This window comes from Maylandia zebra, linkage group LG5, assembly GCF_041146795.1.
Source record: "Maylandia zebra isolate NMK-2024a linkage group LG5, Mzebra_GT3a, whole genome shotgun sequence".
In the NCBI taxonomy this organism is placed as follows: domain Eukaryota; kingdom Metazoa; phylum Chordata; class Actinopteri; order Cichliformes; family Cichlidae; genus Maylandia; species Maylandia zebra.
The window spans coordinates 20,336,562-20,361,369 of record NC_135171.1 but is presented as its reverse complement, the minus strand read 5'-3'; the positions used below and the strand labels follow the sequence as shown (position 1 = coordinate 20,361,369).

Here is a 24,808-nt window from a genome sequence, read left to right as displayed (position 1 = left end):
CCAATCATGCAGTGTCAGAGAAGAGCCTATTTCCCCCCCTGCGGTGTGTGTGCATGCGTCTATGTGTGTCTCTGCCTGAGTGCACATGTACCATTTCTGCACGTGCGGATTTGGAGGATTGATAAGACTTGCATGGGTGGCTGCATGCTTTTGGTTACAAACCTTCAGTCTGATGAATGGGCATGTTGGGACACATGCAGATGTGCAAAAAAAATTGAATTTTCTCCTTCACTGATCACATGAGAAGTTCAGTTATTGCCAATGACTTTTATTGATCTGGTACATTGATCTTAGTGTTGTTTGTAAGGTGGGGGCTGAAATGGCCATGTCAGTATTACCTAATTCCTCTGGCACACCATCCCCCCACTATACACAAATACACACATTCACACAGTAGCCTGCACACATGCATGGACGGCAGCAAACGACCTCCACATTGGCCTCAAACCTTTGGCCAAGAAGTGAGTTAATTTCTTCAACTGTAATTTATCAACATGGTTATAATGTGCAGACATAGTTTTGTTTGTAATATTGTCTCACTGAACACTCTCCACTCATGGTACGGTGTTGGAAAACCCTCTAAAACCCTGCAGGGCTTACCTCTTCTCTTTTGGTTGTGAGGCAGTAACCACATGAGCAATGTGACATGTGGGAGATGCACTTCAGAGGATGGCCGTACACAGGACAAACTTACTTCAATCTTTTTAGAGCATAATCCCAAAACAAAACAGACAGTTTCCCTTCAGTAACACTTTATATTAAGGTTCTTGCGATAGGTAACAAGGTGCTCACAGTCCGATCAGAACTAGTTTCAGTATGATGACTAAAAATGAAGTGAGACTGATGGATCTCAGCACTGTTACAATAAAGATGGTCAAGTCAGACCTTTGGACCAAAGTGAGGATCATATATCATATATCACTGCAACAAGGGAATTTGATCCATTTATTTCTGTACTTAAAAAAACCCAACAACTAATATGGCTGTGAAGAGGTAATTAGTGAAAAACAACAACTATGGGTTGTATTTATGGGCTTATACAGCTAAATTCAGTTTAATTTGTTGTACAGTGAACTTCTACATTTACGATTTTCCCCTTTCTGTCCGTGATGCTCAGGAATGCTATTAATCATAAATGGTGGACCCCAAAGCATGAGATCAGGACTGAGATGTTTTGTTCTTCTCATTCTTTTTATTAAGAAACTTTTATTTCATTTTTCTTATTTTACTTTATTCCAATGCATAAAGAGACTGTGGAAAACAGTTTTTGAACACAAACTTTCTTTTGTATCCATAGTCAAAATGTTAATAAATAGCAGTAATATAAATAATAAATACTTTACAATACATGTATTAACTAGGTATGCCCCTATTAACACTCAGCTATGCTTTTACGCAGTAGCTTGAGTTAAAGTAACAATGTTTTACTAGGGTTAATAAACACATTCCTATACAGTTAGAAATCATTTTCATGGCTCTGTCCTCTGGAGCAGTACATAATGTTAAGAAAAGACAATATACAAATTAATACAAAGAAAATCCCTTAAAAAAAGATTAAATTAGGCCTGAGTGTCCTGGTCCAAATCATGCTTTGAAGAGCTCAGACTCACTTATAAGCAGCTTATGACTTATTAATTACTGCTTATTACAAGGATCTTGTTTTAAGTATTACCTTTCCTTCTCCTTATAGCAACTGTAGAAAGGCATGGTGTGGCAATACCAGAGTATTGGGTTAAAATCCTGCTAGTGATAGGAGTGGAGATACAGGCCTTTCACTGCCTGACTCAGAGCAGTAATTGCTAGTGCGGCACTCAGCTCTTTCCCCCTTACCTGCATTGCTGACAGACACTGAAAAAAGGCCATGCTGTTATTTTACAGGTCAGGAAACAATACACCTAAAAAATTCCAGTTGTGCAGTTCTTTTCATTACAGAAACTGTTTGATACATTTTCACCGTAGTGTAACAAACCCAAGATGCTGCCTCTCATTAGATCCAGAAAACATCTACATTTAGCCACACAACCTAAAGCAGGCTATGAGGAAAAGCAGGAGGGACAAAGAGCAAAAAGTGTGCTAATGACAGCTGAACACAATGGCTATCAGCAAGTTTGAGAAAACATTTACTTTTGGAAACAAAGGAGAGAAAAATCCCCATATAACTGGGGTGCACAATGTACACAGGAAGACAGATTTCCACTCACACGCGTAACAGCCATTCTGGAAATTATTGGTAACTCTAACCCAGAGCTGCTTTGCTCCTGTGGATGGGATAGGTCACATGATAGCACCCTAGAGAAGCTCAGCTGTTTGCCGCTCTAATTCTGTCTCTAGCAGCTGAGCACTGACCCACTGCTCCAGTGAACTGTCCCAGCAATTATAATTGTGTTTGTGTATGTGCGTGTGTTTGTGCTTGTGTGGATGAAAGTGCTGTAGGAGTTTATGGAGTTAAGGGTGAAAAAAATGCGCAGCCATAATTGGCCCACTTGTTGTTAAATGTGTACCTTCAAAACGCTTAACCCCTGCAAGCATACCCATGTTCGCAAATGATTTGAAGGGTGAATTATGAGACAATGAGAGAGAGAAAGGGCAAAACAGGAACAGGAAATCTTTGGAAAAAGAACAGGAAATGTGTGTATTGTGGTCTCCCACACAGAAGACGTCAATGTCAGTTCAGTACAGTGCTTGAATCTGAACGTTCTTGATTCTGACAAATCCCACAAAAAAAGGTCAAATTCCAACAGCAAATTCATCCTACTGATAAATGCTGCCTGCATAGCCAAAGATTATATAGCTTACTGTTAGATATTAGTAAAACACATCAATGAGCCTTTTAAAACTGGTAAGATGTTCTGTTAAAACGAACATGGCCTGGCCTGTAGTTTATTTTAGTCATTTGCACCTACATCACTCTGCTGACATGAGTACAGACCAGGACACAGTAGGCTTCATGATAAACAGATAAACTCTATGAAGGAAATGTTTGAGATGAAAGTACAGGTTTTCAGCTTTAATTCAAAGGTGCGACATGTACGGCAAGAACCCCTTTACTTTCATACCCTAATTTTCAGAGACCCTGTTTCCTTGTTATTTCATGGCAAATCAAGTAGATAGAAGATCTGGGTTAATTCCAAGTGTTTGGCATCTTTTTACTGGAAGTGTCAATATGAGATCCAAAGAGATGCCAGAGCAAATAAGGGGGGGACACCCAAGGCTAAAAACCAAAATAAAGTGGAGAAAGTGGAGTGGCCAAATAAATTATTTGGTGTATTCTTTAAGAAAATAAATTGAAAACACTAGCCAGCTCCAAAACTCCTAAAACTCAGAAAGACCGCAGAAGACAACTACACGATGATGATGAAAAAAAATCACATCTAACCAAGTCTAAAAACAGTCGTATGGAGTTGGGTGTATCATTGTTAAAGTCTACAATTATGATCCATGGATGCAAATACAGGGGATTCACAACAAGGTGCAAACCCGTGCATACACCAAAGAATGAGACGACCAGATTAGACTTTGCTGAAAGAGCCTCAACAGTTCTAGAAAAATATAGTTTTATAGTTAAAATTACCTTAGTTTGTCCTCTGAAAATACATGTCTCTATAAAAATAGCTGTGATTCCTAAACAATTCATGATATGCAAAACCTAAAATTCACAATTCAATCACATCTTGTTTGATTTCAAACCCACTATCATGGTGTACAGAGATGTTGTATCTATAGATAGATAGCTAGATGGTAGTAGTTACACCCATGTACTACACAAAGTCTATAAAACATATTGGAGTTATAAATGTATTTAGTTTCACACAAAAATCTGGAGACAAGCATGTGTTATATTATATATACAGAGCTGCGTATAATTATTCTGCTGGTAACATTTTTAATGTGTCCAGTTTTTAACTGCCTGACTTTCTCATCTGGGAATATGATAATGAGTGCAATGGGCCTGCTTAAGTATTCAGAGGATTTATTAATTAACTTGAATTTATGCCAAGTACACTTACTTAAACTCTAATAGACCCACCCCAACAATGTCTTCACCTCAAAATGTAATTTTCATTTGTGGGAAACTAGTGCTTCAACCCCATAAAGAACATATGTGACTGTATACACAGATTTAGGCCCCGAAAACACGGCTAAAGCCGGATTCTCTATTTCTGCAAGGTGTCAGTTAGCTAGCCTTATGCTCAGAGTAGTGTCTCTTTAAGGTTAAATAACATTGCTCTTCCAGTAATTTCAATTGGAAGATTACAGTTAGAGGCTCTAACTTTCTGACAGAGGCATTCATTGTTCTGTTTTTTCTTGAAAGAAGTGTAAAGGTGTAAAGTTTTTTAACAACCCTCCTGAGTTGAGTCAGTCTAGAAATTGAAAACAAGGGCAAAAGAGGAATTTTATTCATAGTGTTTAAAAATACCAGCTAACTGAAGGAAGCTAACTGCTGTTTTCTTACCCTGCCTCGCACAAACAGACAGACACAAGACTGCACACCGCACACACATGCAGCACAGCGCTCAGTGTTGGAGTGGCTTATTGTTCTCTGGCATAGAGGACACAATATCCAAGTCTGGTAATAGAGGTTAGATTAATTGCTGACAAATCTGTATTCAGCAGTTCCCTTTCTCCCCGTGTGACAGATTTATGACAGAGATTGATGGAGAGGAGGGACAAGCTGAGAGCCAGCTCTGTTCAGTGAGAAAAGGGGACAACAGCTCAGTGATTCAAAGAGAAAGAGAGAGAAAGAAGAAGAAAATCCAAACACACCATCGCTTTGGTCAGATCTTATTCAAGCTACAAGCTCAAAGACCAACAGTTTTGTCTGTGAACATGTATTTCACAGTTTGTACCAAGGAAAAGTTACCTCCAACAATCCGTGCATGTTAGAAGTTAGCAGCTGAGTGTTCGCTGTTATTAGGTTAGAAGAAACCAAGATGATTGTCATTCTTTCTGCTGGTTTCTTCTTAAGCATGCCAGACAAGCAGATGACATTTGCAGTTTCCCAGTTACTGTACGGGCATGGGATTCGAATAGTTTTTACATCTAAGTAAGAAAGTGGGCATGTTTATGATTAAATGAATAATGCACAACAAAACACAGCAGTAAACACACACATTGACAAATTACTGCATTATACTGAGATGTATTCATTTCAAATGAAGCTCACTATTCAACATTTGGCTTTTCTGTCGAGGCCGAAAAGCCAAATGTTACATTCAGGATGTTTCTTCAGTTCTCGTTCACAAAAACAAGGACCTTCATCCAGACACAAAGACTTTATATGAATGCTTAAGTCTTGAAGAAAGGGCATTGAGGCTAAACTAGTTTTTCACCTCTAATTAAATTGCACCAGTGAGATGATAATAATAAATGGAATACACAAATAGATGAACTGAAATTCCATGGTGGGTAAATGTCATGTATAGTTTGACTAGCTGACCACATTTGAAGCACTGTGGGGAACTAAGAAAGCTGATGATTCATTTAAAATAAACTTAAGTATCCTGTCCAGCTCTTTCCCTCAACCTCATGTCACAGCCAGAAGCTTCTCTCAGTGGCTGAGGCGATGCCAGCTGCTTGTAATCAGGAGCATTTGGGAGTCAGATCACATGACACCCTTGAGGCACATACGGACACTTAGATGTATGCATACAGAGCGCAGTGCATCTTTAACCGCATACTCCTTCCCACAGGCAACTCCTTTGCAGTCAAGATCACCTCCAGATGTGCACACTGTATTCTCACACGGGGGAAGGGTGCTACACAAGGGAGGAAGTTTGAAAAACCTTCTGAGTATTTCTCAGGATGTTTTGGGTGGGATTAGTGTTTATGTTTTCTACAATGATGCAACAGATTTGAATTTAGCTTAAAATTAGAAGGGCAAAGTCCTTATGGTCAGAACCTGCTAGAAAGGATTGTTACTCTGCTGCCTCCTAGTGGACAAAGTCATTAAATACACTGAAATATATGCATGGTCAAACATGTAAATACTCATTTTGGTGGCGTGTATTCAAGAATTGTGGCAAAATGACATAAAACACATTTTTCTTCAGTTTTACCTGTAGTTATTTATTTTCCATTTCCATTGTCAAAAATTAAATTTGATATACATATAAAACAGAATTATTTCTTTCAAGACTAATACAAGAGACAAGGCATCGCTCGTTCTATGGCTCCGAAACTGTAGGATTAATGTTACCGCGGTACAAGTGTTCTTCTTCTCAGTGGAAACTTCCTCTCCCCCCTCTACAACTACATTTTTCCTCTACTGTCACCTCGTCCTTGAAATAGACATCGGTTTCACATAATACTTATTACAAGGACAAAGTGCACAGATGTCACCTTTACCTACATGTAAAAATGAAGTGGGCAGGAAAATATAAATAACGATTCAGTACAACAATCCAAAACTGGACCCAGAAACAAAAGCGGATGTAAGGTCAATGGTGCAGGAAAAGGCAGCACAACAAGAAATGGTTATGTAGTCTATGACAGGCACGCATGTACTGGTATTGCACATATATTTATAGTCACATCCACCTAATGAATGAATCTCCTGGCTACATGTTTATGCAATCATTCTACGGTGCAATGAAGGCATTTTACTTTATATTTACCGTACATTCACATAGACATCAACAGGTTTAAAGTCACCAAAATAACTTGTAGATTCTTTTTTTAACAGCACATTTAAAATCCTTAAACACTGGATTTTTAACAGTGATTTTACATTTTGGTCAAATCCTCTTTTTTTTACCCTTAGTTTTACATAGCATCAGCTACTGTTTGCACTCACTGATATGATTACACAATAATATTTTATTAATGAATTTAGCTACGGCTGCACTCAACTCACATTCAGATATCTGACAGAATCAAAGCAGAAGTGCATGACATGAGTCACACTCCACAAACTTTCACACGTGTCACAGAGGTGTCACCTTTACAGTGACACATTACTTGTGCACTTTGGATCAAATTCACTTAAACAGAACAGATGAAGACTGTTCAGGAAGTATCCCTGAAAATGAACTGATGTTAACAGGATATTGTTATTTGTGAAATATTACTAAGTTAATTCATGATGGCTAATGTTAGCGAACTTCAGGCAGAAATGGCTGTATAACTTTGACCTGAAACTCTTCATTACCAATTGGGCCAGTTCTATTGTCGACCGCATTATATTACATAACAGGTGTCTCCCACGACTGTATGGAGGCAAGACATTCACCAAAGCATTAGTTATGTGCTGCATTCTTCAGCCTTAGAATACAGAAAGCAAAGAGGATATTTTGTGACTTTGTATCTAAAAATAAATAATAATAATAAATAACTGTAACATTTTATTAAAATAATTCGGTTGCTTAATAGAGTTTCTTAAAATAAAATATATCAACGTTTCTTTATCTACAGAAAGTGCAACTATAGCAGAGACTGTTGGTCTAATGAAGGTTATTAAACACAAGGGCCCACATTACAGTGCAACCTTGTTTATGCAGACTGAAAGGTCTCAGATGAAGTTGACATTGCTCAAATAGCTTCACTTTATTAACTGTAACTGTTTTATAGTGTAACATGTAATGAAAGTGCGAGGAAGGCCTTCAGAGTCCAGCTCAAGATGAATATACAAAGTTGCACTAGTAAGAAAGGTTCCTGAAGAATAAAAAGCTGCAGTATGATTAGTTTTGGGTGGAGCGTGGGTAAATTATTGCTTAAAATAAAACCCTGAAGCCTCCCTCATTTTTTGATACGCACACGTTTCTGGTTTTTCCTACCTGATGTTATCCAAAATGCCTTACATGAGTATTCGTGGCCTTGTTTGAGGTAAATAAATAAGAATACAAGCAGAAAACAAACACACAGGGTGCTGTCGGTATAACAGACTTGATTCTTACACAATCATTAATTTAAAGATGAACACCCAATAAAGGAAACATTACACCCCAAAAAGCACATTGTTGATGGTGCTTTCATTTCCCGTTTTCTGATGAGTCTACCAAATAATCAACCATATTAAACATATCATTGTTTTTGCTTACTTTTTTGTTGACACAAGGTTTTTTGATAACCAGCAATAAATTATTACTTAAATCTGCGCTTTGCCTCAGCTCTGTGGAGCGGTACAGGTTAACGGTTTTACTATTTTGTTTCACTCTCACTGTTTTCATGGTACTGTTCTTTTAGTTAAAAGCAAACTAAATTTGACTCATACAAGCTGAAACAAAACCGCCATCTTTTGGAGATGAACCAGTATGGTTAATTGAAATGGTACGTCCCAGTTACCTTTATATGACTGCATGGTTTGAAACAGAAAACAGTTCTGTGACTGTCAGTGGAGAAGCTCCAGGACTTGCCTCTAGAGTACAACTCCATATCACTGCTCTCCACAATTCAGTTAAAAGTTGGACGTTCAGTAGTATTGGAATCTCACAGCTAAATATTGTTTAAGATTGTTCAGATGGTGTAAGAAGGTTGACATTATATGTGCCTAATAAAAACAAAACTCCAAGCCAAGGTGTTTAAGATATAGGAGTGGTGAGGGCCAGAGCTATAAGTAGGTAGGGATTTGAATTTAGGGAAATTAAACAATATATATGTAGTACGATATATATATTTTATATATTTACAAACTTCACAAAGGTAGAAGTGAATGGATGGATGTTCTACACCCTTGACTTTCCCTGTGTGTCTGAGAAACATGTGTTTTATGGGTAGCTGGTAGAAACTAAAGACTCCTTTTTCTGAGCACTGAAGTGGCTGATGGTTGAAGCAGCCAAATCCTGTCCAGTCAAGAGATGCAGTCGAGTCTGTCATGAATCTGGACATCCTTTACTCATCGATGAATGCAATCTCTTCAAACCTGCAGGGCGAAACATGCAAAGGCTGAGTTAAGACAGCACAGAGCACAAGGCAGCAACCCTGAGTTTTGAATAACAAAATAATGTTAAAATACTAAAGATACAAATGAGCACAATATAAAGCAGGAATGTTTCCAGATTGTAGGGGTGAGGAAAAATAAGGGGTGTGGCCTTGCCTTTTTAGCAGTCAAAGGACGAGTGTCCTTTTGATTGGTGTTGAGAGATTTCCACACGGTGGTTTTAGACATTTCATCAGATATGTTAATATCAGAGGGGTCACACCTGAGGAGCACAGAAAGGAACCGGAGGGTTTAGGGAGAGGTCTCACTCACAGGTGGCACAACAGAACAACACACACTAGTATATAAATACAAGCATGCATGTAGGTTGCTGGGAAAGTGACAAAAATCCTTGTATACAGGGAGTGCAGAATTATTAGGCAAGTTTTATTTTTGAGGAATAATTTTATTATTGAACAACAACCATGTTCTCAATGAACCCAAAAAACTCATTAATATCAAAGCTGAATGTTTTTGGAAGTAGTTTTTAGTTTTAGCTATTTTAGGGGGATATCTGTGTGTGCAGGTGACTGTTACTGTGCATAATTATTAGGCTACTTAACAAAAAACAAATATATACCCATTACAATTATTTATTTTTACCAGTGAAACCAATATAACATCTCCACATTCACAAATATACATTTCTGACATTCAAAAACAAAACAAAAACAAATCAGTGACCAATATAGCCACCTTTCTTTGCAAGGACACTCAAAAGCCTGCCATCCATGGATTCTGTCAGTGTTTTGATCTGTTCACCATCAACATTGCGTGCAGCAGCAACCACAGCCTCCCAGACACTGTTCAGAGAGGTGTACTGTTTTCCCTCCTTGTAAATCTCACATTTGATGATGGACCACAGGTTCTCAATGGGGTTCAGATCAGGTGAACAAGGAGGCCATGTCATTAGTTTTTCTTCTTTTATACCCTTTCTTGCCAGCCACGCTGTGGAGTACTTGGACGCGTGTGATGGAGCATTGTCCTGCATGAAAATCATGTTTTTCTTGAAGGATGCAGACTTCTTCCTGTACCACTGCTTGAAGAAGGTGTCTTCCAGAAACTGGCAGTAGGACTGGGAGTTGAGCTTGACTCCATCCTCAACCCGAAAAGGCCCCACAAGCTCATCTTTGATGATACCAGCCCAAACCAGTACTCCACCTCCACCTTGCTGGCGTCTGAGTCGGACTGGAGCTCTCTGCCCTTTACCATCCAGCCACGGGCCCATCCATCTGGCCCATCAAGACTCACTCTCATTTCACCAGTCCATAAAACCTTAGAAAAATCAGTCTTGAGATATTTCTTGGCCCGGTCTTGACGTTTCAGCTTGTGTGTCTTGTTCAGTGGTGGTCGTCTTTCAGCCTTTCTTACCTTTTCTCAGTTCACGGGCAGTTATTTTGCGCCTTGGTTTTTCCACACGCTTCTTGCGACCCTGTTGACTATTTTGAATGAAACGCTTGATTGTTCGATGATCACGCTTCAGAAGCTTTGCAATTTTGAGACTGCTGCATCCCTCTGCAAGATATCTCACTATTTTTGACTTTTCTGAGCCTGTCAAGTCCTTCTTTTGACCCATTTTGCCAAAGGAAAGGACGTTGCCTAATAATTATGCACACCTGATATAGGGTGTTGATGTCATTAGACCACACCCCTTCTCATTACAGAGATGCACATCACCTAATATGCTTAATTGGTAGTAGGCTTTCCAGCCTATACAGCTTGGAGTAAGACAACATGCACGAAGAGGATGATGTGGACAAAATACTAATTTGCCTAATAATTCTGCACTCCCTGTATAATCTTACCACTCCAAATATGATGTCTATTATTTAAATTTGAACATGTGTGCTCACCTGGGATCGTGGGCTTTTGGAGCCTGAGCAGGCTTGGTCTTCTCCATGGGAATCTGAACTGTAGTCGAATCTTCTTTATTTGTGCTGAGCATAACCTGTGACTCCTGCGAGACAAATCCATGACGTACGCGCTCAATATGTGCACATTTATGCATTCACAAAAGGTGAACTTTACATTTTAAAATTCCCTTTAGACTACCTCTTCAATCTTTTTCGAGGCATCGTCAAGATTTTTTTTCTTCCACTCGGGCATTAGGTCATCTAGATAGCTTAGCTCTCGCTTGGAGAAACACAAGTCCAACACCTTGCGGATGAAAACCAGAGCCAACACCTGCAGAAAAAGGCAGACGAACAGGCTCGGTGTTTAAACAGAAGATACGGCTCCACTAGGTAAGACGGAATGGTTGTGGTCAACTCACCATCATGGGGAAGACTATGGCCGCCGGTGATGTCTTAATGACCCAGAGAAGCACCAGACACGTGAGCTGGGTGACAGTAAACAGATGCACCTTTCTCAAGGGAACGTGTCGCAGGTAGATGAAATCTGGCTGGTGCTTCGCCGGCATACCAAACAGTTTCAGACGGTCAAAGAACTGAGAAGTGGTAAAGATGAAAGCAGGTGTTATGGAAGTTGGCAAAGGAGAGAACAAATTAATGAGAGCAAAGCAAAGAGACAGATGGTGAATATGGAAAAAGAATGAATGCATCTGGTTAGTTCAGACAATAAACTGTCAGGCCATGATTAATTGCAACAGCATTATAATTAGAAAAGGCAAGGGTGCAGCAGGGGGCATCCAGCAAGAGAGGACAAGAGAACAGTTTTAATTATTTTGCAGTTTTGAGTCAGAGTTGGTGTTTTTTTGGGGGGGGGGGGGGTTTTTTGGAAGTACGTTATTCATAGTGTAGTATTGTTTCAGACATTCTCCAAAAACAGTCTGCATGCCAAAATATCCTTGGGCAAGATACCGAACCCCGAGGAGCTCCTGATGTGTTCATCAGAGTGTTAATATATACAGCAGCATGCATCGAGAAGGGGCCGGAGTAACCACTTTTTCCTGGTTTGAACCTCCTCACTGGCAAAGACCAGTCTGCGTGGAGTCTGCATGTTCTACTGTGTCTGTGCATGTTTCCTTCCATAGTCCAAAAACATGCTTGTTAGATCAATTGGTTATTTAATTTGGCTGCATGTAAGGATTGGAGAATGAGTGGTTGCCTGTCTCTCTGTGTTAGTCGTGTGGTGGATCGGCAATCTGTGCAATGGCTGGCGTATTCAATCACACCAGGACAAGGCGCCTTCAGCTGCCACCAGATTAAAGGAAGGAGAGCTTTCTAAATAATCATAATCACAGTATATTTTGTTTTTGTGTCAACTGCACAATCATGCTGCATAGTTCCTCACCTGGATGCCTTTTAATGAAGACACTCCCATGTAGAGGAAAACACCATACAACACTGGCATAGGAATGAGCTGAAAAAACAAACAGACATTATATTTTTATCAGCTAATTTATCCATTAACTTCCATTATAAGTATTATATTTTTTTTTTACAGCAGATATTTCTTGTCATAGTAGGTATATTGCACATCTGATTCATGTGTAATACACCAGAGGGGGCCACCATTATATAGCTTCTCTGACTAACCTTGAGGGCTCTAGTCATGAATACAGATAAGCCCATGAGCAGGAAGATGACCAGGCCAGTAAGTCTCTGTTCTCTGATCCCCAGGAAGCGAGGCTGCTCCCCTGGAGCTGAGCTCTCTGACTCCAGCTTCAGACTATTGACATGAGAGATCGACAAGACAGTGGCTGCCACGAACCAGGGCAAGCCCATGATGGAGCATACGGCCAGCATCACTCCCACCATCAGCAGGTCCAGATGGTACCCACAGCCTTTCTGTATCGCAGAAGTCCGAAAATCAGAAAAGCTTCAGGACTTATTTGAATATGATTAAAAAAATGTTGTCTTACCAGTAGTTTGTGCTCTTTGCGGTTGACTATAACGGCAGTTATTTGTTGGTCCATGAAGATGAGGATCGTACAGAGAAGAGCAGGAATCGATGCAACCAAAGCTGTCCACCATGGATTTCGCCCTATTGGATTGATGAACCAACCACGATCATCTCTGGTAGGCTGAAGAGGTAATTACCAGAAATATAATGCAATAATGCAGCTAATCATCCTCAATGGTTTTATATCATGAAGTGCAAGTTATACAGTTCCTCTATACCTGGAATTTGCTTGGCACATTCAGCTTTTGGGAGGGTACTCCAATGGCAAAGTCAATCAGGACCATAAAAACAATGGTAAGAAACACTGCAAAATCACTGATCATAGACCGCACCTGAGCAGAAGAGACAACAAGGCTACGAGATTAATGATCATTAACACAATGCAATAAGTTTTAATGCTATTGCCAGTGCCTACTAATCTATTACTCATGATGTGGTTAGTTACCTTAGTGGGGAAATAACGGCTAGTCTTGAATTGTTTGAGAAAGGCAGACATGAAGAACGTTGAAAAGAACAAGATAGCAGACCAGAAAAGGACATCTGGGGTGTAGGGGCCATGGTGACCGCATGCTGTCCCAACAAAGTGGCCGTGCAGACTGATACACTCCTACAGAGATGAACAGAGATCCTATTACAATAAATGCATCACATTCATTCATGCATCACATAAAACTGTTTTATCAGAATTATGTGGCGGACTGGAAGAGTCTACAGAGCATAAAAAAGACATAAAACAGACAAACAAAATGGCCTTTGGTGTGCTTAGCTAAACACACAGCAGCGAGAGTTTAATTGAAGTCTCCTTGTCAGTGTTTGCAAAGATCCTTAAGTGAGGTCGGCTGCACATTGGAAGGTGAGGGGGTTAGTTGAATGTTAACAAGTTGGGAAAGTAAACAAGCTGGAACAAATGTGGCAAGTGCTATTATGAAAGTTATATCAACATTAGACTTCATTAGATGTGTGTTCCCACATAGTTACGTTACCTTGACAGTCAGGTTGGTCCAGGGTACAGCAGAGGCTGTGATGTTTCTCTCAGTCCAAATTTCCACGGTTTCATTACTTGGATTATCAGGTTCTGCACACTTACAGCTACAGACAAAGACGCATAACACACACAATGAATTGAACTATACATCAGCTCACAAAAATGTGTTTTTTTTCTTCAGTAGTCAGAACAAGTCAAGCATAAGATGAGGAAAGCAGGAAAGTGATCAGCAAAAAAAGAACGAGCAGTGAAAAAGCTACAGCGTAAACATTCTGGTAAACTCTCGAGGAAATTGAGTTACTGACTATGCCAGGGTGAGCTTGTCCAAATCACTGTATGCGTTGTAAGGGTAGAGTTCTCCCAGGTGAAACAGTTTTTCCAAAGCCTCATAGATGAAGATGAGGCAGATGAGGGCAGCAAAGGCCTCCTCTGTGAAACGAGTGATGTAGCACACCAGGGAACTAGCATCTGTGGCAACCAACAGTAAACACAGCAGGGCTGTCCATAAGCCTATGCAAGTCCGCAGCGACAGATAAGAAAGGTCGTAGTCCCTGAAAGAGGAGAGGAGAGGAAATGAGAGAAGAGACTAAAGTTAGAGCACAGCGGGGAACAGGGACAAATGTCATTTTGGCGATAATGATGTCACAAGGAAGCTGTTGTGAGTCCTGTACATACTTGCAGAATTTGAAGAGGATTTTCTCAAACACAAGAACAGGACCTGTGCTGCCCAGGATGGTGAGAGGCTGACCAGCAAACAGCGAGTAGGCTACTCCAGTCATAGACGCACCAAATAAGGACTCAATGGCGCTCTACAACATATGTTGCAAATGCAGAGAGCCTGTAACCTTTGCTACACAATCTTCAGTAACATTCAGTCTTGATGCTGTGGTAGTAATGGCCTAAAGACACGGCAGTATATAACTACAATATAGTACTGTGAATGTGTCCTTGAGTGTGTTTAAGCTCTTACAATACGTCCTTCTGTCGCCTCCCCCAGCAGTCCCCCGAAGGTGATGACAGGAGACATGCAGGCACAGTAGAGGAAGAGGAAGGAGGCCACACACTGGAGGCTGACACCATCCTTAAAATCACTCCAATAGAATGGAGCTTTCCTCTTGATGTCCAGGATCAGACCACCAAATAACCTGATCGCAGCACATATGGAAAGAAGAGGACTAGTTCAGTAAACAAAGACAGTTTAACCTGACATATCCTCACTGCATGAACATGATGAGCATGGAATATTTTCAGAAACAGTTCTATTTTTTTGTTGTTTTTTTTTGTATTTGCAAAAACACGTCAAGGCAAAGAATAGTACAGTACATGGACTTGGGACACTTAAAGAAAGGGGGGAAACTGGTACTAACATTTGCCTAACGAGCAACATGTCCCCTGTTTGATCTGGGGTTGGGTCAGGAACGACATTCAGTGTAAAAAAAATGGAAAAAAAAAAAACAAGGGGAAAAAATCAGCCAAATCAAACGTGTAACTACCTGCTGTACCAGGCCCTAGTGAGTAAGGAAGCAGCATGGTACTTATTGAATTACTGAAATAACTAGCTTAACTATAGTGAAACTAGCAAGTGTAACGCCTTTGTGGCACTGCTTTATAGTCCTCAAGTCTAATGGCTGCTTCTAGTGGCTCTGTGGTGTTGTAGAAAGGTTCACTGGGATTGTGGTGTGTGACAGATCACAGCTCCTTGCTGTAATAAGTCACCTAATTGACCTACAACCTATGAGCCATAGCAGCATCTTGGCACTCTTCAACTTTAATCGGTGCTGTATCAAACATTTGAAACAGTAAAATCACAATAATTTCAAGTTATTGTGTTAATGTAAATAGGAAAAGTGCTGAGGAAATACACCTGCAAAAGATCTGGAGCCACCATAAAGGCCTTGAGTGGCTCAGCAGGGCAAGTTTATCAGTAGTTTAGCAGCAGTTTAGACTTGTAGCGCAACACTCTCTGTCATGACCTCCTCCAAACAGTCCGCAGTTCTAAGGAGGGAGCCTGTGATCGTCACGTGTTCAGCATTCAAGTGACTTTTTATGCTGTGTAGAATTCAGATTGCACTGTGGAAAATGTGCACATTTGCTGCTGGATGAGAACAACAAAATTTAATTCATCTACCTCTCAAAGGTTCAGTCTTTTATGCTAAACTGAGATAAACAGCTCCTGGCTCAAGCTACACAGCTAACACACAAATGGACATTATAGTCATCTAATTTAACTCTTGGCATGATAGTTGCTACTATTTTCTAAATTCAAGTTATTACTTTAAGATTAATTTGGACAATTGATAACATGATGATCAGAAGAAAAAAATGGGTTAAAATGAAGTTGCCTGTAAATGATTGTTGTAGACAAAATGGACAAGATGTGATTGTACTAACCTTTATTTCAATAAAATGGAACTTTTTTTGGTACCTCACTAAAAATTGTGGTGTGTGGGATGTAAATAGAAAAGATAAAAAGAATCTTGTTGAGAAAGAAGATTTCAAAGACAACCTTTTCTTTAAAGAATAAAGTAAAATGTTTTCGTCTTCAGTTTCCTTCAGGCTGTCACATTCGCACTGGTAATTGTCACTTGTCTGTTCCTCACAAATCCAAATTTAGATTTCGTGACCGGAGCAAATGGGAACACAGTGAAGAGTGCTAAACTCAGGCCCAGGCTGCAACACATCCATTAAGGCACCTAACTGCAAGCTGTTTTAAGGGTTAAATTTCTGGGGGAAAACACCCTGCTGTCTGAATATGCCTTCTACAGTCACCATTACAGAAGCAAGAAGTCTGGGCAAACCTTCCAGTTCTCTGCAGTTCTGGCCCGTGGTGTTCAGCATGCAGCTCTTCCTCTTCCTGACAGACGGTGCCATTAGGGACTCCAGGCATCTTCCTTTTCTCCTGCAGATATCAAGGAATGCAAAATTATGATACACTGAACCAACAGTTATAAATTTTCGTTGTACAAATATCTTTAATTGACTGCAGCTATGTACCTGAGATGGGACCTTTTTTGGGGGTTCAATACGGATTGAGGGGTCCCACTCTCCTGGTGGCAGGACAGTTACTTGGTCTAGAAACTCATCTATTCCCGCTAGAAGGTCACTTCTGTCCTTTGCCTTATATGCTACATCATGAAAAATCTGGTACAGAAAAAAGCAAAAGAAATAGAAAACTCAGCCTCTTTATACCTGCAAGAGAGATGCTCAGATTTATTTTGATTGACAGAGTGCTTACCTCATCTGTCATGATGGTTGCCATGGAGCGACCGATTTCATGGTATTGCTGAGCCTTCCCATCAGGGCCAAGAAGTATGAAGAGGAACCTAATATTTGTCAGCAGATGAATTTCAGTTTATAAAGAGTTTCTGGAATATTGAATTTGATTTTATGATTAAAGCAGGGAGCTGCAGCTGTCTACCTGGTCGGTATGGGCACCTCTGTAAGTCCAGTGAGCAGCACAGCAGGGGAAAGGCGCACAAAGGCTACAATAGGCCTCTCCAGGAAGTCCAGCTCTCCCACCAGCACATTGGAAGCCTCTGCACCCTCTGGGATCTTTTTCATGAAGTGCAGATCCACCTGTTCAGACAGGACAGATGCAAATATCAGTACAGGATTTGATCTCAATGTTGATGTTATGATGTAAGTCGATTGGGATTTTTGTTACGGTATTTAAAAACGTTGTTTGTGAATTTTTATATATCTATTCTTCATTTGTCTCCAGTTTTCTTTTCTATGCTATTGTAACTTGTCTGCCCAGAATTAATGTCCTTAATTTTCTTCTCTTTAGCGTGTTGTTTATTGATTTACTGTAATAACTAACTTAACTGTAGAGAACCGAGCAGGTCCAGTGCTCAATGGAAACCTTTGTCTGTGGCTTTATGGCACTGCTTTTTAGTCTTTCGTTGGTGGACTGCTGTTAGTGGCTCTGTGTTGTTGTGGTTATCACATTTGCCTTACATGTGGAAAAACCTCTTGTTTGATACTAAGAGGAAACACAAAAACCCAACCTCAGGGGGTTACAAGCCTGGATAAATGGGAGTGTTGAGTAAGAAAGGGCATCTGCTATGGCAACCCTTTGGGAGGCTCTAAAAGTACCTTTATTGATGGGCTACTGCTGTGTGTTGTTCCACTGTAGGGGGCACTATGTGACACAATTGTTTCTCATTATATTTACAGAATCCCAGTTCAGGTCTCCAGTGCATTCTCAGAGCTGAGAGCCCCCCCCCCCCACACACACACACACACACAAAATAAGATCTGTTGTTGTTGTTTAGCATAATCATATTTACAAGTATTCTGGGTTTTTTTAATAGCATTCATCTAAAGAAATGCAACATTTGCTCTACAGCCTGCTTGTTTACCTTACTCAGGTCCACCTGAGTGCTGTCCTGTCCAGCACCGTTCTTAGCTGCTTCGTTGGATTGAATAGGCTGGGGAGACGTGGCTGACCCTGCAGGGTGTTTATGTGCATGTGTGATGGAAGGAGACAAATGATTCAGAGTCAGTAAATATGATAGTTGTTGTGCCAAGTCCAAACTAACAACGATGAATAAAAAAATATATCGCCCTGAAAGAAATATGTTTGTTATGCAGTCTGACTTACTTTAATCAAATCAAATCAATACTTACTTTTCATGTATTTTTATGTATTTTTACCCTGACTATAATTTGAACTGAAAATCTTAATTAATATTACAATTAAAAACCCAATCAAGGCCCCTCAGCACACAGCCAAAGTAACCCCCCCCCAAAAAAAGCCAATTTCAGCCCTATATCAAGACATGACTTCTACTTTGATGTAGAGAGCACAAGTCAGGATGCGCTTGTGTGTGACATCCACCATCAAACTCACCAATCAGATGAGGTTCTGACTGTTTGCGTGCTCCCTCTGTGATGGAGCGTACAATGGGAATCAAATTCTTCTTCTTCTCGTTTTGGTGGTGGTGTCTCTTGAGCAGCGCCTCACGAACCCTCACTCTTACGCTGTCATCCAGCTCATTGGATGCCTCCTGGTGGTCCAGTACCATGTCTGCAACGCAGGTCAAACTCATAAACCCAGAGTTTAGTATGATCAGAGCGTTGGTGTTCCACATCAAATCATAATGTCTCAACATTATACCCTCCTTGATTTATGGAACACATGTTAATTTTATGTAACCGCTGCTTTTAAAACAAATACAAGCCAATCTGGTCAGACATCTTTCACTGTTGAACAGAAGGTGAAAGTTTAAAGGGTTATGTCAATATCTGTCCACATGAAACTGCAGAATAATCAGCATCTCTCCATCTTTTTTACCGCTTCTGCACTTTATCAGGCCTTGCTTACTCACTTGTTCTTGTTCTTGTTCTTGTTCTTGTTATTTTTGTTTATGTGTGTGTGTGTGTGTGTGTGTGTGTGTGTGTGTGTGTGTGTGTGTGTGTGTGTGTGTGTGTGTGTGTTTGTTTGCATGATGTGCATAATTACCTCATCCAGTCATGAGTATGCATAAATAAATGAAGGTGCAAAGTTTATTACTTGCATGCAAATGAGTTTGGATCAAAGTAGATTTTATGCAATCACAGTTTCAGCTGCAATTTCCAAGTAAAATCCAGGTGTACAGGTGCTGACAGCAATACAATTTCGGCTCAGGTTTATTACACAAACTGCAGCTTGATGTGCTGCCTAGAACTAGGCTGGTTGTTCTGCAAAGTTACCATAAGAGAAGCAAACTGTGTTTCTGAGTCCAAAAGAATATAGTCGTTCGTGTATGTTGTTCTTCTTGGATTACAACTAGCAGGCATTCTGACAAGGCTACAGTCTGATTCATAGTAACAAAAGTAACATGAGCTAAAGAACTGGCTCTATAGAGTAAGGTGGAGAAAAACAGACAAATAAATGGTATAAGGTTGAATTTGTGCAGCACGGTGGCACGGTGGTTAGCACCGTTGCCGCACAGCAAGAAGGTCCTGAGTTCAATTCCACCATCAGGCCGGGGTCTTTCTGTGTGGAGTTTGCATGTTCTCCCCGTGTTTGCGTGGGTTCCCTCCGGGTACTCCGGCTTCCTCCCACCGTCCAAAGACATGCAGCTTGTGGGGATAGGCGAATTGGATAATCTAAAATTGCCACTAGGTATGAATGTGAGTGCGAATGGTTGTCTGTCCCTGTGTGTTGGCTCTGTGACAAATTGGCGACCTGTCCAGAGCGTACCCCGCCTCTCGCCCTATGACAGCTGGGATCAGCTCCAGCGCCCCCCGCGACCCTGAAAAGGATAAGCGGTAGCGGATGGATGGATGGATTACTGACAATGGGACTATTAGACAGGCCAATATGCAGACCAATGGAAAAGTTGGGAAGATCTCTTGGAGCCATTTTTGAACAACTAGAGATTCCAAGATCATCGGTTCAAACAATTGTAAATACAAGTTATTTTGACATGTCACCTCTTTTGTTACCACCCAAACCGTCACCCTCAGATGAGAGGAAATTTCATGTTCACATATAACTCAGGAATCACCGAGGTTCAAGCCTGCCATGAACCAGAAACTACCGGAAGACCAGCGTCACTTACTACAGTGAAGTGAGTTTTACTCTCTGTGGGCTGAGAGTGTGCCAACCTAGAAAGAAGCTTCTGCTCCAAAATCAACACCTTAAAGCTTGACTGAATTTCTAGCTTTCCACATAAAAGTTTTCTGGAGAAAAGTTTTATTGTCAGAGGAGACAAAGATTGAGCTATTGGGCCAAAATGATAAGAGGTATGTTTGGAGGAATAAAGGTGAGGTTTTCAAACATAAGAACACTGTACCAGCTGTCAAGCAAGGTGGTAGTAGCATCATGCTCTGCAGCTGATATGTTACACAAAGCAGATGGGTTAATGAAAAAGGAGGACTACCTCCAACAGCTAGATGGTAAACACAACTGACAACTGGGTGTGCCAACAAAGCACTGATCCCAAACACATGTCAAAACTGGTTTTGGAATGGATAAAGCAGCTAACATTACAGTTTTTCACAGACGCTAGGACACATTTCCCAATACTTAGGTCACGTTTGCAAAACTCCTCACACAGTGAGCACAACAGAAGTCTATGTGGGCTAAACTGAGGACCAGTTATCATTGTTTTGGCTCAAAATGCATTCAATGACTACATCTCTCAAATTTCATGAATTATCTTCTCACTCAGACACAACAACTGCCAAAAATCTTTGTACGTACAGGACATTTTGCATGTGCTTACATACTGTTTTCAAAACTGTTAAACTTATGGCCAAAACAATAACACAATGCAAAACTTGAAAAGACAGCAAAATCCAACAGCAATATTTTATTGAAACATATTTTAAATCTAAAAATGCAGTTTAACCAGCCACAGCTTATTCTCATTGTAGATGAACATCTACACAGGTGTTACTCCTTCAATTTTTCAACTCCTTCAATTCTGGCATGCCAGAAGATTCTTTCCTAGGTGTATTGCCCTAGATGACATAAGATGTGATGTGGATGAGAACCTGTGGCCAAATGGAGAAGACCGAGTAGAATAGCATTACTATTGTATGTGTATCAGTGGATGGTGTGTATACAAATTCTTGTATTTTGGGATTACTTAGTGCAAAAAAATAAAAAATACATAAACAAATATTAACGAATTCTGCATGATGTCTGATTCATTCCAGTAACATATATTGAAATTATAAACAGAGATGTGTCCTTGTTTTACACAGGAAAACACTGTGTAATGCTACATGTTGTTAGTGTTTTTTAGGTCATTGTTTTGTGGGTGACAAAGTGTGTTTGTCGGCTGTCAACCTTTGCTAGTGTTCTGGAAGAATGAGTTTATTTGAGACCTGAATAAAGTGTTTTGGTAGTTGTAGTGCATTTTGAATGTGAAATGAACTAAGTATTGGGAAATGTGTCCTAGCTGCTGTAAAAAACTGTAATGGCTACCAAAAGCAACTGGTCAAGATTCAACAGACTAGAGAGCATTGAAACAAATGCTGTGTGTGTGTGTGTGTGTGTGTGTGTGTGTGTGTGTGTGTGTGTGTGTGTGTGTGTGTGTGTGTGTACACTTTTGACCCGGTAAATTAGAGAAAATACAAAACAAAACAAACAAACAGCAATCCTTGTTTTTTAAAGTCATTAAAGATGTATGCAGTGAAATGATTCCATCCTGGAAAAAGAACACTTCAAAGAAATAATTAAGTTCAGAATGACCATGACCTTCATGCCCATAATGGGTGTATATAAACTTCTGACCACAATTATATGCCAAACATGAGAGAAAAGCACATGATAAAGACCAATAATAAGTTTTGTTTCGCCCTTAATAATGAGTCTGAACCTGCCTTCTTATATAGAGCACTCAGGTAGAGTCATATTAACATACAAGTGTTCTCACCTGCGATCTCTTCAATGCAGTCAGCATGCATGTCAAGCAATACGCTGCCGTTGATAATGCAACTGCGCAGCTCAAATAGACTGTGGAGGGAAAGCGTAGCAACGTAAGGCTTGCTCCACCTTTCTCCACCGTCCTCCACATCTTCCTCAAACTTCAGCCATCTGCAGCATAAAGAGATGTTATTTAGCAACTTGCAAGTTGGAGCACATGTGAAGTATTATTATTATGATTTTTTCCTTCTGTTTAATTCGCTATATTGATTACAAAGGCTACCATACAAAGGCTTAATTATTTTTATAAAACTTAAGAACATAACTTCAATCTTATAAATTGACAAAGTGTCATTTAAATGACAACAGCTGAGCCAAAACAAGCTGTTACTGTGGATAAAGAATAACATGTAAAGAAATGTTTGCTTTAGCAAAAGCTTCTTTTCAGCTACCATTAAAAAAACAAACAGCATTTCTATCACTTCTTCATTTTTGCATTTTTTTAGAAGGTCAATAGTATAATTTATTCCTAAGTATATCTACTGTCAGTTTTCTACAAAAGTCCCCACTTGGTACATTTGCTGTACATTGTCTCCCAGCAGATAAAATGTTCCTCACCTGATTAGTGCTTTTGAACAAAGCATTAACCTGACTCCTGCAGTAGCTCTGCAATCAGAGCTTGATTGTAAAGGGCACCGTTAGCCCATTGTTCAGTCTCCTCTGGCTTTTTGGTCTCATTCTAGTTGCAGATATGTAACTTCAATGTATTTGGGCTGTTTAGGGCTGTTAGAGCACATATAGTGTCGCTCTATATGTGTGGATAATGTGGGTTCAGTGTACAGTGTAATTTATTTTATAACTGTTTTTTAGTTTTATGATTGCAGACATTAGGAATATTTAAATAAAGTATTAGTTAAAATAAAAATCATATGATAAATGTTTTATTTATTTATTTATTTTTAATGATTTAATTCTATGGGTGTTGTTTGGGCTTTAATCTTTCTGTTGTTGGAGCTCCAGTTTTATTCTTGAGTTATTAATTTGTCAAAAAAGACACAAAACGGAAAATCTGTCACGTTGTGTCATTGTTGTTTTTTTTGCTTCCAATTTCCTTGTTACTGCTCCACTGCTACATGATATTATACTGATTTTCTGTTTCCAAAATATCTTGTAAATATTTAGAGTTGACCTCTCACACACGGAGGACAGTGAGCTACCACACAAGTTGCTGGTTTGTCCAGCAGGAGTTGCTGATGCAGAGACTTAAAACCTTTAGGTAAGAACTGAAACCAAAGGCCCTTGAGAACAGATGCTATGCTTTCCCAGCCGTGGCTATAATAGGGACTGCTTGACTCACGTCGGGTCTTTTTAAAGGAGTTCCTTGAAGTATGATGAATACACTTCTTCTTCAGGTTAAGTGTAGAGGGAGTATTCAACTTTAAATAGAAAGCTGTTTTTCTTTCCCACGCATAGATGTGCTTTAAATCTCTTGTACAGTGGTTCACACCACCAAATAAAAAAAAGTGAGCATGAGAAACTTAGATTTGGCATTTGAACAGCACAAATAAGCCATATTTGTTTGACTCACGGCTTTTGATCTTTTCACCTTGAGCTAACCTTCAGCGAGCTTTAAGTGTAACTACCTCTTGTAGACTTCCCTCTTCATATTAGTGCCGCTGTAGAGCTGCCAGGCTGTCAGAAACCTTATTGCTAAGCACTGTTACCAACAGCTCCCTGAGGAGATATCCTGACCTGGCTGTTTCTTTCCACTCAGCATCCTTGCCATCCTTGACACAGATCTCATCCAGCTCGGTGAACAGCTCATGGGACACGTGTTCAGCGTCCTCCTCATTGCCTAGAATGAACTGGACCCGCTGGGATGGTGTGTCTGGTGATGTGTGGGAGGAAGGAGAGGTGACCTGTAGGTTCTCAAAAGACTTTCCAAAACACAACATTTCTTACTCTGTCCTTACATGCCTTTTAATGGCTTCTGAGCCCACATGCATACATACTTTAACACACATTTGTACACATGTGCAGCATGCTGATTTGTTCCTGTTCTGTGTTAGCTAATTAGTGGTTTGTCAATTTCAGCCTGGAGTCCTGCATGTGTGAAGTGCCCACAATATTGATAGGCTTTGTTTAACAACCACTACCTACTCTATGGGTGCTGGTCCTGTTAGCAAGTCACTATATGGCTCCATCTGATTGGTGAATGACTATATGAGCCAAAATAATCAAAATAATGCATCTAAACTGTAAAACACTTTAAGTAATGGGGTAGCCTAAGAAAAATTCTGATGTGTTTGTTTCTGTATGCGCTACCATGACTAGAACTGGTTGTCTCATTCTCCTCGCTTTGTTGTGCTGCAATGCTGCTTGCCCTTCTGTCTCTCTTGCGGTGGCGGGAACCATGACCTTTGTGGTGACGATGGCTCTGCCTGGGCATCCGGACCCCAACGAACAGAGTCCTGTGACCTGAAAACAATGCAAAAAAAAAAAGACAAGAAAAATTAAAAGAAAGTATATTTGATTATCAAGTAAACATGCGAGCATTTTAATGTCACACAGGCATGCACTTTAGTTTAACTTCATTTTATCTGATGAAAAGACTGTAAGGAGTTTAGTGAATTGACAAAACAAGTAGTTATTATGCAAATAGGCTAATCCGAGATGCAAGATG

At 40.0% G+C, this 24,808-nt stretch overlaps 1 protein-coding gene across 2 annotated transcripts in view; it reads right to left on the bottom strand.

Moving 5' to 3' along the window:
- Positions 1 to 6,051: 6,051 nt before the first annotated feature.
- Positions 6,052 to 24,808, bottom strand: part of slc4a8 (solute carrier family 4 member 8) — a 33,861-nt gene continuing 15,104 nt past the window's right edge. The window contains exons 3-25 of one of the 2 annotated variants that reach the window (XM_004544933.4): positions 24,451 to 24,603; positions 23,878 to 24,013; positions 22,136 to 22,296; positions 18,616 to 18,792; positions 18,125 to 18,213; positions 17,182 to 17,339; positions 16,999 to 17,086; positions 16,758 to 16,904; positions 16,562 to 16,662; positions 14,734 to 14,908; positions 14,439 to 14,572; positions 14,069 to 14,314; positions 13,762 to 13,867; positions 13,224 to 13,385; positions 12,997 to 13,110; positions 12,738 to 12,899; positions 12,412 to 12,663; positions 12,167 to 12,235; positions 11,187 to 11,360; positions 10,967 to 11,098; positions 10,768 to 10,871; positions 9,032 to 9,137; positions 6,052 to 8,857 (exon numbers count right to left, since the gene is read on the bottom strand). In XM_004544933.4, the coding sequence (XP_004544990.1) occupies positions 8,852 to 8,857; positions 9,032 to 9,137; positions 10,768 to 10,871; positions 10,967 to 11,098; positions 11,187 to 11,360; positions 12,167 to 12,235; positions 12,412 to 12,663; positions 12,738 to 12,899; positions 12,997 to 13,110; positions 13,224 to 13,385; positions 13,762 to 13,867; positions 14,069 to 14,314; positions 14,439 to 14,572; positions 14,734 to 14,908; positions 16,562 to 16,662; positions 16,758 to 16,904; positions 16,999 to 17,086; positions 17,182 to 17,339; positions 18,125 to 18,213; positions 18,616 to 18,792; positions 22,136 to 22,296; positions 23,878 to 24,013; positions 24,451 to 24,603 (3,152 nt within the window). In that variant the 3' untranslated portion in view covers positions 6,052 to 8,851. The remainder of the gene's footprint in view (positions 8,858 to 9,031; positions 9,138 to 10,767; positions 10,872 to 10,966; positions 11,099 to 11,186; positions 11,361 to 12,166; positions 12,236 to 12,411; positions 12,664 to 12,737; positions 12,900 to 12,996; positions 13,111 to 13,223; positions 13,386 to 13,761; positions 13,868 to 14,068; positions 14,315 to 14,438; positions 14,573 to 14,733; positions 14,909 to 16,561; positions 16,663 to 16,757; positions 16,905 to 16,998; positions 17,087 to 17,181; positions 17,340 to 18,124; positions 18,214 to 18,615; positions 18,793 to 22,135; positions 22,297 to 23,877; positions 24,014 to 24,450; positions 24,604 to 24,808) is intronic. The other variant, XM_004544934.4, reaches the window with a different exon arrangement.